General features: G+C 36.4%; 1 protein-coding gene across 4 annotated transcripts in view; it reads left to right on the top strand.

Moving 5' to 3' along the window:
* LOC130013609 (putative ankyrin repeat protein RF_0381) overlaps nt 1-4,488 on the top strand; it is an 81,673-nt gene extending 77,185 nt beyond the window's left edge. For all 4 annotated transcript variants that reach the window (XM_056102394.1, XM_056102399.1, XM_056102393.1 and 1 more), the window contains one exon: nt 159-4,488. In XM_056102394.1, coding sequence (XP_055958369.1) covers nt 159-3,381 — 3,223 coding nt within the window. In that variant the 3' untranslated portion in view covers nt 3,382-4,488. The remainder of the gene's footprint in view (nt 1-158) is intronic.
* The last annotated feature ends 15,361 nt before the right edge of the window (nt 4,489-19,849 follow it).

Raw genomic sequence — 19,849 nt, forward strand, 5'->3', positions numbered from 1 at the left:
ATATTTAGACAATTACATATTTCAAATATAAGAATTGTTTTATAATAAAGAGGTATTGAATAATTCGTGATTAATAAGACAGAATACGTTGAATTTTTACATTGTTATTGTATTTATACCATCTTTAAAACTAAAACAATATGTTTAATATATTTTAGGTTGGGGATTAAACTACTTCAAGCTCAAACAGACGGAAATATACAGGGATTCGTAGAAACATTATCATTACAAGATAAGCAGCAAGCTTTAATTACATGTGCTAGAGAAGGGTTGTATGAAGTTATAATTTATATGTTAGAACACGGTATTGATTCACATTATATTAATCCCCATCAGAACAACCTGATACATCACCTTTTATATAACTATAACAGATATAAAAAACCAGATAGACGTGATTTGTTAATACAATGTCTAGATACATTAGTTGATGCTGGTGTAGATGTCAACCAGGAGAATAGACTTAAACATACACCTATATTTATAGCTGCTGAACGAGGGTTGTATGAAGTTGTGATATATATGTTAAAACACGGAGTAGATGTACATTATGTTGATGATCGTCGAAACAACCTGTTAAAAATACTTTTATTTAACTTTGATAGTGATGACGAACCAGATAGACGTGATTTGTTATTACAATGTGTAGTTAGATTAGTTGATGCTGGTGTAGATGTCAACCAGGAGAATAGACATAAAGAGACACCTATATTTATAGCTGCTAGTACAGGGTTGTATGAAGTTGTAATGTATCTGTTAGAACACGGAGTAGATATATATCATGTTGATAGATGTAAGGAAAACCTGATACATAAACTTTTATATAACAGATATAACAAACCAGCTAGGCGTGATTTGTTAATACAATGTGTAGTTAAATCAATTGATGCTGGTGTAGATGTCAACCAGGAGAATAGACATAAAGAGACACCTATATTTATAGCTGCTAGTACAGGGTTGTATGAAGTTGTAATGTATCTGTTAAAACACGGAGTAGATGTACATTATGTTGATGATCGTCATAACAACCTGTTAAACATACTTTTATCTAACTTTGATAGTGATGACGAACCAGATAGACGTGATTTGTTATTACAATGTGTAGTTAGATTAGTTGATCTTGGTGTAGATGTCAACCAGGAGAATGATGATAAACTGACACCTATATTTATAGCTGCTAGACGAGGGTTGTATGAAGTTGTGATATATATGTTAAAACACGGAGTAGATGTACATTATGTTGATCGCTATAAGAATAACCTGTTAAACATACTTGTATCTAACTATAGATATTACAAACCAGCTAGGCGTGATTTGTTATTACAATGTGTGGTTAAATCAGTTGATGCTGGTGTAGATGTCAACCAGGGGAATGATGATACAAATACACCTATATTGATAGCTGCTAGTAAAGGGTGGTATGAGGTTGTGATATATCTTTTAAAACACGGAGTAGATGTACATTATGTTGATTGTTTAAAACGCAACATTCTTCACCATGTTTTAGTTTTTTGGGATTCCCATGTTAAATTTGAAGAGAAATGTATACAGGTCTTTAATACTTTAATAAAAACAGGAGTAGACATAAATCAACCTGACTATAATGGCAATACCCCGTTGTTCTATGTCGTTGGAATCTACGCGGATAAATGGCTTGAATGGATCGAATCACAATCGAAACTAACGACAGGACAGTACAGTCGTGGTCCACTGTATTTTAAATTGATTAACATTTTATTAAAAGCTGGTTGTAATGCGAACCATCAAAATAAACTGGGACGAACGGCTTTAATGAGCTATATAATATCTCAAGTTGATATCAGTATATTAAAACTGTTAATTCCACATTCTGATCTAAGTTTAACTGATTATAATGGTGATACAGCAATTAGTTATAGTGTCCAATATCACATGATCAATTCTACAGCCGTCTTTAAACTTTTAGTAGATTCAGGTTCAGATCTGATGTCACGTGACAACGGAGTTAAGTTATTCCATGATATTTTAAAATGTAAGAGGTTGTGGGTGTTCAGTTATTACATCGGGCGTAAGTTGATTGTTAATGGTTTTACAATTGAAGGAGAAAATATGCTTCATCTTTTAGCTCGTTTAAACTATGATTATTCTGTAAGCAAGTTTAAATGGCTGTTAAATAACGAACTAGACATCAACCATCCCTGTTTTAATACCAACACACCTACTATGATAACATCCTTTTTATTAAACAGTAAATATTTAGAATTGTTGACACATCATCCCAGACTAGAGATCAATACACAAAATAACCAGGGTCATACAGCTCTACACCTTTGTATCATTGGATTTACTATGTTTAAAGATGGCTTGAACAAGAGACAGGTAAATGATGTTGTTAAGAATTATTGTAGACAGATATATCCAATATACATGGCTTGTATTGATATTTTGCTTGGTGTTGATGGAATTGATGTAAATATTCCCGATAATGGAGGTAGAACTAGTTTAATGATGGCTGCAATGAAAAACGACAGAGTTCTTACAAGGAAACTACTTCAAGCTGGTGCCATAGTTACCATGTTAGACTATTCAGGAAGATCTGCTCTACAATATCTTAATATTTATCAGAGTGTGTTTGATTTGACTTGTTTTAAATTACTTCTATCTAATGGTAGCACTGGTCTTCTCAATTTACCCTGTATCGATGGTAACACAATTATTCAAACAACCATGTGTTTTCCCTTTTTCTGGGAACCATACCATGTTGTTTGTTTTATGAGATATTTAGTTGCTGAAAACTGCTGTCTTCAGATTCTCGTACCATCATCACTTGAAAGTAGCTATAACCAAATTGATCTTACTGAGTTAAACCTTCAAGAAAGAGATAGGCTGAGAAAACTGTTGTATCTTAGTGGCGCCGAAGGGGAGGAAATTATGACTTCGTTAAATTTTGACGAGGAAGACAAAAGATATGAACGAACAGACATTATCCACTCACGAGACAGAGCAGAATTCGTTAGTTTCTGTAGTAATATATCTCTCAAGTCCCTGTGCAGAAGATTCATCAGACAGAATCTTGGATTGGGAATAAAGGAGAAGGTTAAGGATCTGGAATTGCCTCGCGAATTAAACGACTTTATTCTATTGAAAGATGTTCTTCATCCTAAAGATTACAACATAGATAATATTGATGATGGTTGTAATGATGATGATGATGATGATTATGATGGTTATGATATAGATAAAGATAGAGATGATGATTATAGTCAATATAACTACCAGTATTTTACTCTCAAAACGGATCATGAACTAAGACAAGATTGCATACAAACTGCGAGATTCCCTAATGGCTGTATTTATGATAATGAAGAGATAGAGGATGAATATGGTGTTTGGTATGGCTAAATGATGTCGTACGTAGAACAAATTGCAACAAAAGGTTTTTTGTTTTCTATTGATTCATTATGGTGTCCTAAGTAAGGAAAAGAAAGTTTACCAAAATCGGAGCCCGAATAAGGACAGGGGGCGTTGCCAAATCCAAGATGGCGGCTCTCGATCAAAAATTGCAAATATCTCTAAAACTATTGGATTTAGACACCATAAACGTATTGCGGACAGATAGGAAGTCGGTACCAGCGAGTCCAAAAATGGCGACGTTATGTCTCTACGACGTCATGACGTTACTGTGACGTCACAACGGCATATCAGACGTCGCATTTCTTCCAAAATTAGTCCATTTATGCATGTTAGCACTAGAAACGAATGCTGATTCAGAGAAGAGGGTATGCCCATTATGGGTTGATAAACAAGAACAATGTGTTACAATAACGTAGAAGGAAGCTAAAAGTATATGAATATTTCTGCATTGTCGAAAGGTGATACTATTACAGTAGCCGTAGGAACACGGATTCATTTCAATTGTCGACAAAAATAGCCTACATCAATAAAAAGAAATGAAATGAAATGGGGTGATACATATACGTCCTACTGTGTGCTATGAGGGGAGTTTTGCCGTGCAGTGGCGCAAAGACATTCTTATATCGAATTCCAACTGCAAAGCTGCCTTTTACTGGAGAAGTGCATTAAAGGTTGAATGGGCGGGGCTGACCAGTTTTGACATTTGGTTAATCCCCAAAATCACCATAAGGATTTATATTTTGACACAAGCGTATTCGAGATGTGTAACAAAAAAAAAATTGGGGCTGCAATGCGACCAGCGCCCTCTGGCAGTGTTCCTTAAAGCATCACTTAAAGAATTACGTTTTGGGGCCCCGTATATGTGGACAGACAGGAAGTCAATACCACAGAGTTCAAAAAGATGAAAACTGGTCTACCCGACATTTTACGTTTTGCCACGGGCTCTAGCTGAAAGTCTGTTGGGATGTATTTTTCCTGATGAGCCAGGCTAATACCCCCGTCAGACTGCAGGGGTGGCGTCCTTACTGCGACGCTACGGCGATGGAAATTGGTCGCAGAGCGCGTCAAGATCGACATAAGCGCGGTAAAAGCGTGGTGGAAACGCCGAATATCTTGTTGTGGTCTCCATAGTCATGAATGATCGCCGAGTCACGGCGTTTGTTTTAAGCATATTAAAAACAAACACCAAGGCTCTAAGATCTAATCTGGAAAGTTGTTATGCCCCCGTCCGACCGGGGTGGCGTCCTTACTGCGCTGCGGCGACCGTACAGCGACCAGAAAATGCCCAAGGTCGCCGGCAAACGTGAACACAACGTGCGAAAATGTCCCAAAATATTACAAACTTGAAAAAAAAAATCGCGTTTTCACATCTTTCCAGGGCAGATCACAGAACCTTGGCGTTTGTTTTGAACATACTCAAAGCAAACGCCGTGACTCGGCGATCATTTGCGACCATCTAGACCACAGCGCGATATCTGGCGTTTTTCCACGCTTTTATCACGCTTATGGCGATCTTGACGTACTCTGGGGTCATTTTCCGTCGCCTTAGCAGCGCAGTAAAGGGGTATAAGCACACGACTTTTTTCAAGTCTGTAATTTTTGGGGACATTTCTCACGTTATGTTTACCTTTCGTGGCGACCTTGTACATTTTCTGGTCGTTGTACGGTCGCAGCAGCGCAGTAAGGACACCACCCGGTCTGACGGTGACATAATGGTACTAGTCCGGTAGTCAAAGACCAAGTTAAGCCTTGGAATGGAAATAAAGCAGGGCCCGTAAGAGGGGGGGGGGGGAACTGCGACATTTGTCCAGGGTACCGGAGGTATGCCGCGTAATGGTAATGTTTAAAAAAATACATTTGTTGGTATAAAGTAATAAAAAACCCACAATGTTACTTGATCGTACACTGAAAAAAAACTTGTGTTGAAACAACACAAACTTGTGTTATTTTCAACACAAGTTAGGTGTCTCTATTTAACAACACAATCTTGTGTTAAATGTTGAAACAACACAAAACTTGTGTTAAATGTTGAAACAACACAAAATTTGTGTGAAAATCTACACATTATTTGTGTTGAAATTTCTGAAACTTGTTTGTGTTGAAATTTCTGAAACTTGTGTTGAAATTTCTGAAACTTGTGTTGAAATTTTTGAAACTCGTGTTGTTTCGTACAAACTTGTGTATAACAAAAACTTGTGTTGTATTTTACCAATTTATATCCAGTATAGCAACCTTTCGAATGCAACCCCTTCCATTCGTTCTGTTTAAACTGTAATTATTGATAAATGACATAATAATTTTGTTTGTTAAATTATTATTTATTCAATAAATGATATGAAAAAATAAATTAATGCCTAATTAATACCAATACAGACATCTCGAAGGTTAATAAACAAAGTTAATTCCAATACTAATAAAATTGTGTTATACAATGAAAAAATACCCCCCCCCCCCCATTCCCAATTATTAAATAAAAAGTAGCTATTTCAATTGAAAAATAAAGCACCGAGACATTTGGAATATTAATCAACAAAGTTAATTTCAATACTAATAAAATTGTGTTCAATAATAACAATATCCCCCCACCCCTCAAAAAAAGCTATTTAATTTTTTTTTACAATTAACCTTAAAAAGAACTGAGAATATAATATATATGTTCACAATATCCCTACCCCATGGTCCCAAAACATAGATTTTAAATATATCTAAATTTAATATCAACCAAACCAAGCACTAAAGACATTAATAATGCACTAAATTGAAATACTTTTAAGAAAAAATAGTCCCTTTAACAGATTAGGAATTCAAAATTTTCTACAGTATATGAATGGGAACTAATAGATAAAGCACAGGAAAATAATTATAGATAGATAAAATAAATATAGCATAAAAATCAAACAAAATGGAGAAAATTAAAAATTTGTAAAACAAAAATTGATTAATTAATAAAACCATTTTATATAAAAGAGGCATTAACATTCGAAATGTTCACTAAATGTTTAAAAATAAAGGTTGATTTCATCCTACAATAATACATTTTTATAATTATCGAATGTTACTATTAATTATTGATGATCCCTCTATATTACACTGCATTCTATATAATGAAACAATTTTAGAGATGGTTTGGTATTTGACATTAAAAACAAAAATGTGATTAAAAAGGCAATGGTGACATATAACTTTTGGGTTTCCACAATAAGATCTGTAAAAGAATTTGATGACTTTATATTCAGAATTTAGAGTTGTTTTCTTTCTTTGGTATTAATATTCACTAAATAGATATAATTCTCCAAGGATGTTCAAGTGATTATTATAAATACACTTATCGACAAATGGGGTTTTGATGTGGATTTAACTTGGTACACCAGTCATGGGTATAGAGTTATTTAGATGGCAGAATAAAAGTAAAATAACTCATTGAGCAGGGGGCGGCGGCGGAGGCGGGGGAGTTGAAAAGAGCATAATTTAACAATATATTATATTATTTTGAGACTCATATGTATGACTACATGCGAATGCAAGAGGGGGGGGGGGGTATTTTAGTCAGGTAGCATTATTGCTTACTCATGTACACCAAAAACACGTCATCTCGCCTAAACAGATGTTTTACGCCAAAACGCTTCAACTTGATTGATTGCCATGTTTTTGGTGTATATTTATATCTTTTCTTGGGCGCCGAATCGAACTACGGCTTTTAAAATGTTCAAAAATCTACGTAAATTGATTTTTTCAACGATAGTTGGTATACAACGATGAGCACATGAGTGAGTAGACTGTGGGAAAGTTACGACAACTCATTTCCAGGCGCCATTTTGGGTCCCAATTATGACGCCATAAAAGCTATGACGTCATGGCTTCATACAGGTTTACATACCAAAATTTGTTTTTTTTTTGCAGTATTAGACGTTGAGGGATAATATAACGTTTTACCCTAAAAAAAAAAAATGCAAAAGAAACCAATGCAGTTTGGTTCAGTGATAAATATATCAAACAAAATCATACCCAAAATCGGGGAATTTTCTGAGATCGATATCTCGTAATCAGTGTGTTTTACTATTTACTCGTTGGATTATAAATGATTTCTTTTTAAATTCCTCAAACACAGAGTGGTTATGAAAGCGAAATGTGCCGAAAATCGAATTTGACAAACGTCAAATTAAAAAAAAGAAGTATTTGTTATATGGTGCCGGGCGTTTCTTTCATAATGGTCGCCAAATTTGGTAATATTATTATTATTATTATTATTATTATTATTGCAGCATATTTATAGCGCGCCCTTTCATAAAACATGTTCAGGGGCACTTTACAAAGTGACAATGTAATCATAAATAAACAACAAGATTATGGACATGTTAACAATTGTATACAGAGTCAGTTAAAAGCCTCATTAAATAAATGTGATTTAAGTTGCTTTTTAAAAGAATATAGAGATGTACAACATCTTAAACTAAATGGTAGATTATCCCATAAAACAGGTGCTTGATAACTAAAAGAGACTAGTTGAACAGTTTTGGGCTTTAAAAATAGTTTATCTGATGTACGTAATGTTCGACCATTATATCGTGGTTATGTGCGCGAAATGTGCGGAAATCGAATTTGACAAACATCAATTAAAGAAATGTATTTTCCATGTGGTGGCGGGCATTTCTTTTAAAAGGGCTACCGAATCTGGTAATACATGTATAAGGCAATTTAACAAAAAAAACATAAATTTGGTAGACTAAAAGGGCATCTCTTAAGATACATAAGATATGACTTTTGCAATGTCTTTTATATGGTTTTCGATGTCTCTGAATTTGAAGATAAATTTTGAAAATACAAAATAGCAGCAACACCAATTGGCGGATATTAAATTAATCGTCATTTTTCCTGTTGGATATTAGATAGTGTCTCTTAAGCATGATGTACACTGTAGTTCGATGTACCCTGTAGTTCAGATACAGTCTCCAAACCGTGTTTACACTGACTGTAGTTTGGGTGTAGTTCGTCAAATGAAGATGAATTTTACGATACAAAAAAATGAATATATTGTAAACGCGCTTTAAATATCTGGATGCGATAGACTTCGTGATAAAAAATTCAAGGTACATTATATCATTGGCAATAATAAGATCCAATTTTAGTTTTTAGTTACACACTGTTAACCACCAATAGATGTTTTAATGACAATAAATCATAAAATGTATTCAGCTAAGCGTAAGACATAAATAGATACAGTTGGTTTAACTTGAATAGAAGTTTTAATTATCTATGCTGCATATATGCATATATCACCTTGATGTTCATATCGTCTTACGTATTTGTCAACATCAAGGTTAGTGCGACCCATTTGTGACAATTTCTAGTTCCCAAATATTAGCGATTTAGCTCCTTTAAAAGCGAATGCAAGTTAAATATGTTTAATCAGAGGCGGATTCAATGGGGGGTGCGAGGGGCGCCCCCCCCCCCCTAATTTTCAACAGTGCCCTTTTTTACGGCTGAAAGTGCCTTTTCTCAGACTCAAATATGTCCGTTCCCAACCCGTTGTAGGGATCCTAAATGACTCGAACCATCGACTCAAACACACCAGTCTGGGAAATAGCTCTTGGAATGGCTACAGATGCAAGGAAATGACGGATAATTTTTCTTGAGACCCCCCCCCCCCTCAGCGGCAAGCCCCGTCTCCGCGGTCAATGCCTTTATTTTGCAGCGCCCCCCCCCCTTTTCAAAATTCCTAGATCCGCCCCTGGTTTAATAGTACTTTTATCTAGTGTATCTTTTATTTTGATTTTTCTTATAGAATAAGGTTATATAACAATAATGTGCGCTTCTTGTTATATAATACTAATAAGAGTATGTTCAGCTATACTTTTCGTTTAAAAAATGTACGTTTTATGTCCTATATACACTTATTCGCTGAAATCTATGACATCCAACAATATAATAGGTCATATAAATAGATAATAAGTTTGCATGACGTCATATGAAATTCCTGGCTTCACAGTTGTCGCAACTTTATCTATACACGGCGTTGCGTCGACCAACCATGCAATGTGAAGTAGATGTCAATATGGTTATGTGTAAGAATATTCAGTTCAATATATTCACGGTGTATGATTTTATTCATACTTCAATTTTAGTGAGTTACTTCTGCAACGTTTTTAGAAAAAATTGCTATTAATTTGGCCAGTACTGTAATAGCAAGTGTATAAATATTTTCTGTTCAGTCTGTACACAGTAACATATCTGAGAACCATATTATCATTTCTGCCCAAGGCTCCCTGTGATTTATAGTTAGCAGTGATACAAGGCAATCACCAATTTTCCATGCTCTTGGCCTGAAGAAATAAAATAATAAAAGTCAAGTTTTTATTATTATGCAAGTGGAAAAATACAATTCTTCATGGTATGATTTGAATAAATACAACTGATTTGAAGTTGGAATTATTATTTGTCTAAGATGACTGGGCATTTACAAATTGAAATAGCTACTCTTCATCAAGAAAATACATGAATATTTTTCCCAATTCACCTGGATTTTATTGTAGGTCTTTGTACGTGAAATAGCTTTATTTAACGTCCGCTTCCACCGAAGTGATATTGCAGAAAATTAACAAATTCGGATTCCCTTTTAAAGGAATTAGACTACACTATCGCTGGATTGTATTATATTCAAAATGGCGCCCAGAACACAAAACAAACATTGCAATTCAGGGCGGACTGGTGTCGAGGTTGTATCCTAAGAATGATTATTTGAATATTTAATCAAACAGAAACACAATTATGCACATGCAGTTATGATATAATATTAAATTAGCTTACCTCAAATACCTCGAAATATACTGTTTGGTCAGTTTGTCCGCCCGCCATATTTCTATTAGTCACACATCCTTCGGCCAATTAAAATGGACGTATATTTTGTTTTAACCGAAACGAAAAATTTGCGTTATAAATACATTGTATTAAAAAATACCAAAATCACAAACCTGATATTCTTATTTTCTGAACAAACTTTTTTCACAACAATATCACTTTTTTCGATACTAATGCTTAATAATACAGTTAACATTTGCAGTACCACAGGGTTTAATACCGCAAAATTACTTCAATAAATATTTCTTTCTTTGTTTTAAGAGTAATTCATTTTAATTGGTCATTTACAGGTAAGAATAAATTTCCATTTCGATTAATGAACCAATTAAATTAAATAAAAAGATTAACTCGACTATTTCCACGCCCATTCAAACATTTTTTTAAAACGTAGATATAACACAATTGTTATTGTCTTTGATGTGTCAAATTTATTGGGGCGATATCAATCAGACACTTCCAAATGCAGACATTGTAATAACCTGTCTCTGTATATTGTCTTAGACAAGATGTGAAAATAAACAAAGAGTAGAATCAGAATAATCTTTTATTATATCTGATTAAATAAATAGTTTATATTTAGATAATAATTGACTAAAACTTTGATCTCTTATATCAGTATACTGTTATAAAATACGTTGTTTTAAAAGAGCTATTAAATGCATCGCACGATACATACATTGCGATTTCTACTTAATGTTTGTAATAATTAATATATCCTTTTAGATAATTAGAAATATTAAAAAATAAATCAAGTGAATTACTCGACATTCAAATTCAGGAAGAGTGGTTTTACATATAGGCTAGGCCAGATCCCTAATCCAGTTCCCCAATCCCATTCAGATTTTCTCAATAAATAAAAAACATAATGTGATAAAGGAACATAACAAATGTTATCTTTAATGTCGACGTAATTAATTATATGGAAAAAAAACCACATAAGATTTTATAAATGTACACAAGTTTGTGTTAAGACATTGAAAAGAACACAAACTTGTGTCATTGCAATGCAATACAACACAAACATGTGTTAAATATTTTTAACACAAGTTCTTGTGTTGAGATCCAACACAAGGGTTTTTTCAGTGTAAAGCAGAAGAAAACCGGTAACTTTTCTGAATGTAGGTATCTAGTTCCATGGGGAAGATTAGAATCGGATTCTGTCAGTTCTACTTTTTTGGAAAAATTGGTAAATTTAAAACTATAAATCACCTGCCCCAGCCTTAGTGCCCTGGAGCCCCGACCCGTTCTCGTTTGCTTTAGCAAAGTGACCTCCAGTTACCCCAGATATACGCCAAGTGAAGCTGACTAGGTGTCTTTCAAAGCCTTTCGCCGAATTGCTTGTCCCAGGGCCTGGATCTCGCTGTAGCAGGCCATGAAGGAGCAACATTAAGGAGCTCAGCGATTCAATGTTTGACACCCACTTTGTGCTTGTACTGTGGAAGTGCATTGAATGTTGCATGGACAGGGCAGGCCGATTTGCACCTTTATGGACTCTCTGGTATCGAGTTCCTATCTGTCCACATATAAAGTAATGCTTTTGAGGACAACGCCTGGGGGTTCTGTTCACATTACCGCGAAAGTTGGTTTTGTAACACATATCGGGTACATCTATGAAACCGGTGTCAAAATATAAATCTTTCTGATGATTTTTGGGCCAAATGTCAAAATTGATCAGCCCCACCCATTCACCCTTTGATGCACTTATTCTTCAGTAAAAGACCTCTTGGCGGATGAAATTCGATATACGTGAAGGCTGGCAAATTTTCCCTTATAGCACACTAAGGAGGCCAAATCGGAGCAGAGCAATAGGATGTATTAACTCATTTTATTTCATTTCTGCAACAATTGAAATGAATCCGTGTTCCTGCAGCTACTCTAATAGTATCACATATCGGCAATCCAGCAGTAGTTCTTTTAGCCCCCTTCTCTGTACTTGTAACATATTGTTCTTCTTTATCAACCCAACATAATGGGGACACACTCTTCTCTGCATCAGCATTCGTTTCTGCTGTTAAGATGCATAAATGAACTAATTTTGGAAGAAATGCGATGTCTGGTATGCCGTTGTGACGTCACAGCAACGTCCTGACGTCATAGAGACATAACGTCGCAATTTTTGGACTAGCTGATACCGACTTCCTATGTGTCCGCAATACATTTATGGTGTCTAAATCCAATAGCTTTAGAGATATTTGCAATTTTTGATCGACAACCGCCATCTTGGATTTGGCCACGCCCCCTGGCCTTATTTGGACTCCGATTTTGGTAAACTTTCTTTTCCTTACTTAGGACATCATAATGAGTCAATATAAATCAAAAAACCTTTTGTTGCAATTTGTTCTACGTCAAATGTTAGTTTGACCCGCCTAATAGGTAAAGATAGAGATGATGATTAGTCAATATAACTACCAGTATTCTACTCTCAATACGGATCATGAACTAAGACAAGATTTCATAAAAACTGCGAGATTCCCTAATGGCTGTATTATTTATGATAATGAAGAGGATGAATATGTTGATTGGACCAAGATTGCATAAAATCTGACACATTCCCTAATGGCCGTAGTTTTTATGATAATGATACTGATAATGATTATGTGAATCTCGTCACACTAAGAAGACAATATTTCATAAAACCTGAGAAATTCCCTTATGGTCGTAGTTTTCCTTATGATGGTATTGATACTGATAATGATAATGATTAGGTGAATCCCGTCACACTAGATATATAAGAATAATCAGTTGAAAATATCAGAAAGTTTGTTAATATTATAATGCAAACAAATTCCCATAACAAGGTCAAAGTTCGCAAATTAAAAAAGGTTACAAAACGGCATGGTATAGTTGAAAACACGCTGCCCTCTGATTAATTACACACGCCGTCTAACCATATGTAGCACACACGTAAACCGCTCTCTTGCCATAATATAGGCAATTAAAGACTAACTTTATCAAAATGTCAACACGTGTTTTAAACAGGAAGTTGCACTCAACTTGACAATAAACAATACAAAAATCATAACTTGGATTCCTACAGAAGGTTATGCCTATCAAATGGACATGGATCTAACATAGTTAACTGGGGCCAAATATAAAAATATCAAAATGATTAAATCGGGTAGCTACAGATCATGCTCATGCCTACCAGTACAGGCGTGTCAAATAACCCGGGGCCTGTTTCACGAAATTTTAACTAAGATAAAATCCAAATTTTAGTAATTTAGATATTAGATTGATTTTAGTGTTTAGCCAATCAAAATTGAAGTATCTACTAAAATTTGGATTTTATCTTTAGTTAAAATTTCAAGAAACAGGGCCCTGGTTTATAGTTACTGTATACATGTATCTAGTTCCACTGTAACAAGGGTTCCACTGTAACTAGAATTTATATGAGTTCCTCACCTAGGCTTGACTGATGTATAATAAATACGTGTTTTTGTTGTAAAACCTTCAGTTGTTCAGATAAACATGTGATAAAATTGTGTAAATATAAAAATATAAAATCATTTGATGTAAAATAAGAAAAGAAAATATATTGTACGAGAAATAAAAAATATGTAAAAAACGAAACTTTGTTTTTTATATCAACAGTGGGGCAGAAATGTGTAATTAATTTTGTCCAGACAGTAGGGATTCTAGCCATGGTATTTTGTATCACTACCAGACAGGTGGGGTTCTAGCAATGGTATTTTGTACCACCCTAACGAATTGGATACTTCGTCATCCATCATTAACAAAGGGGAAACCACACTGACAAATCCAGATGAACTTTCGTGGAATGTTAAAAATATGCGACAACTCTTGTTGACTGCCCGAACGATTTAATTGCTGTGGGCGTATGTTTCGTTGCCTGGCAACCTATCTTTAAAAAACCACTTAACAATTGATAATATGTTGTTCGCCTACAATAGAATTATTGCCTCAAGAGTTATGCCCCTTGATCAATAGAATTGGATTCAGACCACCATTAAATTTCACCATCTCGGTACCCACGTAGTTTGTCTATTTTTAGCAATTCTCTCTCTCTCTTTTCTCGCCTTTTGCATGCCCATTTTTGTTGATTTTTTGGTCTAGAATGGACGAAGAGGGTTTGAATTAAACTTTTCTGCCAGGTTTTTGTAAATATTCATGATGTTGAGGCGGAGGGATAACAGGGTTATCAGGTTGGCTAGCGCGCCTGGCTTAATATATATGAAAAATAGTTGAATTTTACAACCGACGCAGACTAGTCAAAGACACATAGAATGACTTAGAACTAAATAAAGAAAAACACAGCGATGAACTTACCAGTAGACACCAGTGAATGCTCAGTTGGGATCACGTTGTTTTTCACGTTTTCTTAGTGCGCCGTACAAAATTTTGCAGCACACTTAGGAAAATCTCATGGCACACCTGTGTACCGCGGCACACTGGTTGAGAATCACTGCTTTAAACTATGACCTCCTCCCCATGCATGTGAAGTGTAGGGTGTAAACCTCAACGGTTTGAACTATGAACTATGACCTCCTCCCCATGCAGGTGATGTGTAGGGTGTAAACCTCAACGGTATGAACTATGAACTATGATCTCATCCCCATGCACGTGATGTGTAGGGTGTAAACCTCAACGGTTTGAACTATGAACTATGACCTCCTCCCCATGCACGTGATGTGTAGGGTGTAAACCTCAACAGTTTGAACTATGACCACCTCCCCATGCACGTGATGTGTAGGGTGTAAACCTCAACGGTTTGAACTATGAACTATGACCTCCTCCCCATACACGTGATGTGTAGGGTGTAAACCTCAACAGTTTGAAGGATGAACTATGACCCCTCCACATGCACGTGATGTGTAGGGTGTAAACCTCAACAGTTTGAAGGATGAACTATGACCACCTCCCCATGCACGTGATGTGTAGGGTGTAAACCTCAACAGTTTGAAGGATGAACTATGGCCCCTCCCCATGCACGTGATGTGTAGGGTGTAAACCTCAACAGTTTGAAGGATGAACTATGACCTCCTCCCCATGCACGTGGTGTGTAAGGTGTAAACCTCAACAGTTTGAACTATGAACTATGACCCCTCCCCATGCACGTGATGTGTAGGGTGTAAACCTCAACAGTTTGAAGGATGAACTATGACCACCTCCCAATGCACGTGGTGTGTAAGGTGTAAACCTCAACAGTTTGAACTATGAACTATGACCCCTCCCCATGCACGTGGTGTGTAGGGTGTAAACCTCAACAGTTTGAAGGATGAACTATGACCCCTCCCTATGCACGTGATGTGTACGGTGTAAACGTCAACAGTTTGAAGGATGAACTATGACCCCCTCCCCATATTGTTAGGGAGCTAGGTTCAGGTTGTTTCGAAAATCGCGTACAAAATTTCTACTATGCTAGATAAGTGGACAGTGGTGTCCGATACTCTGAACCCGACAAAACGTCAAATTTTTTGAGTTTAATTCGATTTTTTCGTACAACAATCAACTTTTGTGCATAAGTCGACCAACTTCAGATGTCGCCAAAAAACACTGCTTAAGAAGACCCCGACCCTTCCTTCCTCCCTTAAGAACACCCCCTTAACCCCCCCCCCCCCCCCCCGAGAGAGGGGTTAATTCGACTTCCGCGTACAACATTAATTTTTTCATTAAAAGTTTCACTATTGGTCCGCTAGAACATATCACTAACTTAAGAACGCGACATCCCCTTCCATTCCGGATAAGAGCGACAAAAAAGGGGGGAGGGCATGGGTGAAATGAACAAAATGACTATTTTATTCGAATTTTGCGTACAAAGATCAACTTTCGTGCATACGTCGACCAAAATCAGATGTCCCCAAAAACACTGCTTAAGAACACCCCCTTTACCCCGCTGAGAGAGGAGTTAATTCGACTTCCGCGTACAACATTAATTTTTTCGTTAAAAGTTTCACTATTGGTCCGCTAGAACATAACACTAACTTAAGAACGCGAAATCCCCTTCTATCCCGGATAAGAACGCCAACTGGGGACCCATGGGTGAAATGACCAAAATGACGATTTAATTCGACTTTTGCGTACAGCGATCAACTTTCGTGCATACGTCGACCAACCTCAGATGTCATCAAAAACACTGCTTAAGAAGACCCACAATCCTTCCTTCCTCCCTTAAGAACACCCCCTTTATCCCCCCCCCACCCTTAGAGATGAGTTAATTCGAATTCCGCGTTCAGCATTAATTGTTTTATTAAAAGTTTCGCTATTGGTTCACTAGAACATAACACTAACTTTAGAACCCGAAATCCCCTTCTATCTCGGATAAGAAAGAGGGAACGGGACTAGGATGAAATGGCCAAAACTGACGATTTAAGTCAACTTCAGCCTACATATACCATCCTTCCTGGCAATGTAAACTTACCTCAGATTACATTTAAAAACTCTGCTTATAGATGCCCGATCCATTGTTCGCCCCTTAAGAACGTCCCCTTTACCCCCATCAGAGATAATTTAACTCAACTTTCGTGTACAACATTAATTTTTTGGTTAAGCGTTTCCACGGGTTAGAACGCGTTTTATATAGCTCGGCTGTCGGAGATTTGGTTGATGACCCTAAAAGCTTCTGACGTCCATAAATAATAATAATAATAAATCCATTTATATCGCGCTAATTCCCCATATAGTCGTGCCCATAGCGCTTCAAAAACACACAATCACTCATGCAAATATTTCTCAAATAAATATGTTTTCAATCTGGATTTAAAGGAGTCTAATGATGGACTGGATCGAAGATTTTCAGGTAGCGATTCCCACAAATTGGCAGCAACAACACTAAATGATCGAGCTCCAAAGGAGCTTAGTTTATATTTTGGGACAACAAGGTTGTTCTTAGTACTAGATCTGAGTTTTTTTGATGGCATTTAAGGTACCATTAGTTCTCTCAGATAAGATAACATTTCACAGTATACGCATTGATATGTGAGAGATATCAATTTAAAGTCGATTCTCGCTTGCACTGGAAGCGCTGCAGTTTATATATCGACTATTGCAGTAGTCCAACGGGAAAATACAAGAGAACGGACTAGTGTTGCCATGGCAGAAGGGGTAATTAGATTTCGGATGGAACCAATATTTCGGAGATGGAACACACATTTTGAACGAACATCGTCAACCTGTTTATTCATAGACAAAGCTGGATCAAGAATCACTCCCAGATTTTTCACTGAGGATGAAATGCAGATGCTGGAGAAAATTTTAATGGGGCTGGTATTGTAATTAGATACTTTTGTTGTTGTTCCAAATGTTATGGCTTCAGTCATGTTTTCATTTAGCTTGAGCATGTTTGAGTTCATCCAAGTCTTGATCTTGTGGGAAGACTCTTCGCATTCTGCACACAGAGATCCATCTACGTCATACTTAGAGAATAGATCTCTGCTCTGAATGCCGTCCATTAAAAAATATTACGTAATAATTATCGGGGGGAGGGGGTTATCGACTGGTACCACTACTTTCTATACCGGAAGTCAATAGATAATCAACTAACGCACTAAGTATGGTTGAAATCAATCAAGCCGATTCTGATAAAAAGTTGACAAACTAAATTCCCTCCATTATAGGTTGATATTTCCCTAGCTGGTCAACTAATTACATTTAACTAGATATGAATAGACGCCACAAAACCAACATAACTTCCTAAGAGGATCGATGGTAAATGTCAAAATGTAAACAATTCGCCATTACTATTAGAAAATATAGCTGCCATTTATTAATGAATTATTATGGTACAATGATGTAACCTATATTAATGAAATGGGGTTTCACGACCTATTGTTCTGATCCGACTGAGCTATTGAAGACGGAACGGAACCGATATAGCCTGGTATAATGCCATTTTAAAATATCCCAACGGTTCGTATTATTAAACTATAACACATACTTATGTTATATTGTATTATTGTAAACTTACATAGCTGTAAGAATACATTTAGTTAGCAGCATGGGCCTGTGAAAAGAACACTGTGGTTTTTATGTGTTAGTATAATGGCTAGAACCCTGATCTACACGACTTGTACTTTCTTTATGAAATATCTGGAATTTAATTTTTTGACCAGGACAAGTGTGACGTATCATCCTGAACGGGAATTCCTGACTGTCACTCTCTGAAACTTAGATCCGTTTGACAAAAATAAATTTAATGAATCCAACTTCAATAACATTAATAAAGCGGATCCTCGGGTGGTGGACTATGTGGAACAATACGTACATTTATTAATCCATCTGATTCCAAATGGCTAGATTTGAGACCGAACGAAACAGAATTAAACAAGTTGGGATTTGATATCTATGATATGATAATGTTTTCAGTAATAGCTACTCCAAAAGTGTACAATGTGAAATCCGAATTGTCAGTAACCTACAGGAGACCCTTAGAAAAATGTTTAACTTTTAACGGGAGATATTTGAATAAGACATATGACTACACACCGCTTAAGTTCCACGCAAAAAGCGTTATGCGTGTACATCTGGGCACTAGAAAAGATAGGTATGCGTTTGATTTTTCTGCAATTGGCTTTCGCTTTTTCCTGCATCATCCTGATGAACCAATCCATTTTAACTCCCCATCAACCAGGCTGTCTCCAGGATATACTCATGAAGCTATACTCTCTGAAAAGCGTTATAAATATCTTACTAGTCCTTACAATTTTTAGATCCCCCAGAATACACTGTGAGAACGTGAATGATCCCCAACCTAATACTACCAATTACTTAGCAAACGGATACACGTTCTCAGTTACATAGTATATCGGTAACAAACAGAAAACATGCACACACCCGTGTTAATCTATTGTATATGGGTACAATGTAGGAACAATGAGTGAAGGATAATCATGGGAGGACCATGAGAAGACCCACGGGGTTGGACAGGCTAGCCTACTACTTGTCACGTACACCCGGCGAATCGAAACCACGCCTGTTGACTCAATGATAGACCTTATGATACAACACACGTACGCTAACCATTCAGTCATCAAACCCCCGTATAAATACATAGGCAATTGCACAGCAACAGATAACAATAACCGACACCACGTGATCCTCGTTATTTGTCTGATTTGCCTCTGCTTAATTTGTCTGGCGCACCAAAATTTTGACTGCTGGTAAATTTTCAGACACCTCTTGTGGAAAGTCATGCAGATTTCGAATGAAATCTGCCCGCCTCCTTTGCTCGTACATTGGTATCCACACTTACTGGTCCTTCATACATTAAATCAGTCCAACCCGTGCTCTTCCGGTACTAGTAAGGATTGTGTTACTCGGGGCCCTTATTCACGAAAACTTAAACTAAGATACAATCGAAATTTTAAGAAATACTGCAATTCGATTGGCTGACCAATATGCAAATTGGATATATGCAAATTGATTTTACTGGTCAGCCAATCGAATTGCAGTATTTCTTAAAATTTCGATTGTATCTTAGTTTACGTTTTCGTGAATAAGGGCCCGGAGCAGTAACATGTTGAAACCGGGCTACTGAATGTAACCGGGCTACTGAATGTTCAGAAACTATTATTGGACTTACTTGATATCTATCCAGGGACGGATCCTGGGGGTGAGGGTCATAACCCAACTCTGCTCAGCTACA

Source organism: Patella vulgata, chromosome 1, assembly GCF_932274485.2.
Source record: "Patella vulgata chromosome 1, xgPatVulg1.2, whole genome shotgun sequence".
Classification (NCBI taxonomy): Eukaryota; Metazoa; Mollusca; class Gastropoda; family Patellidae; genus Patella; species Patella vulgata.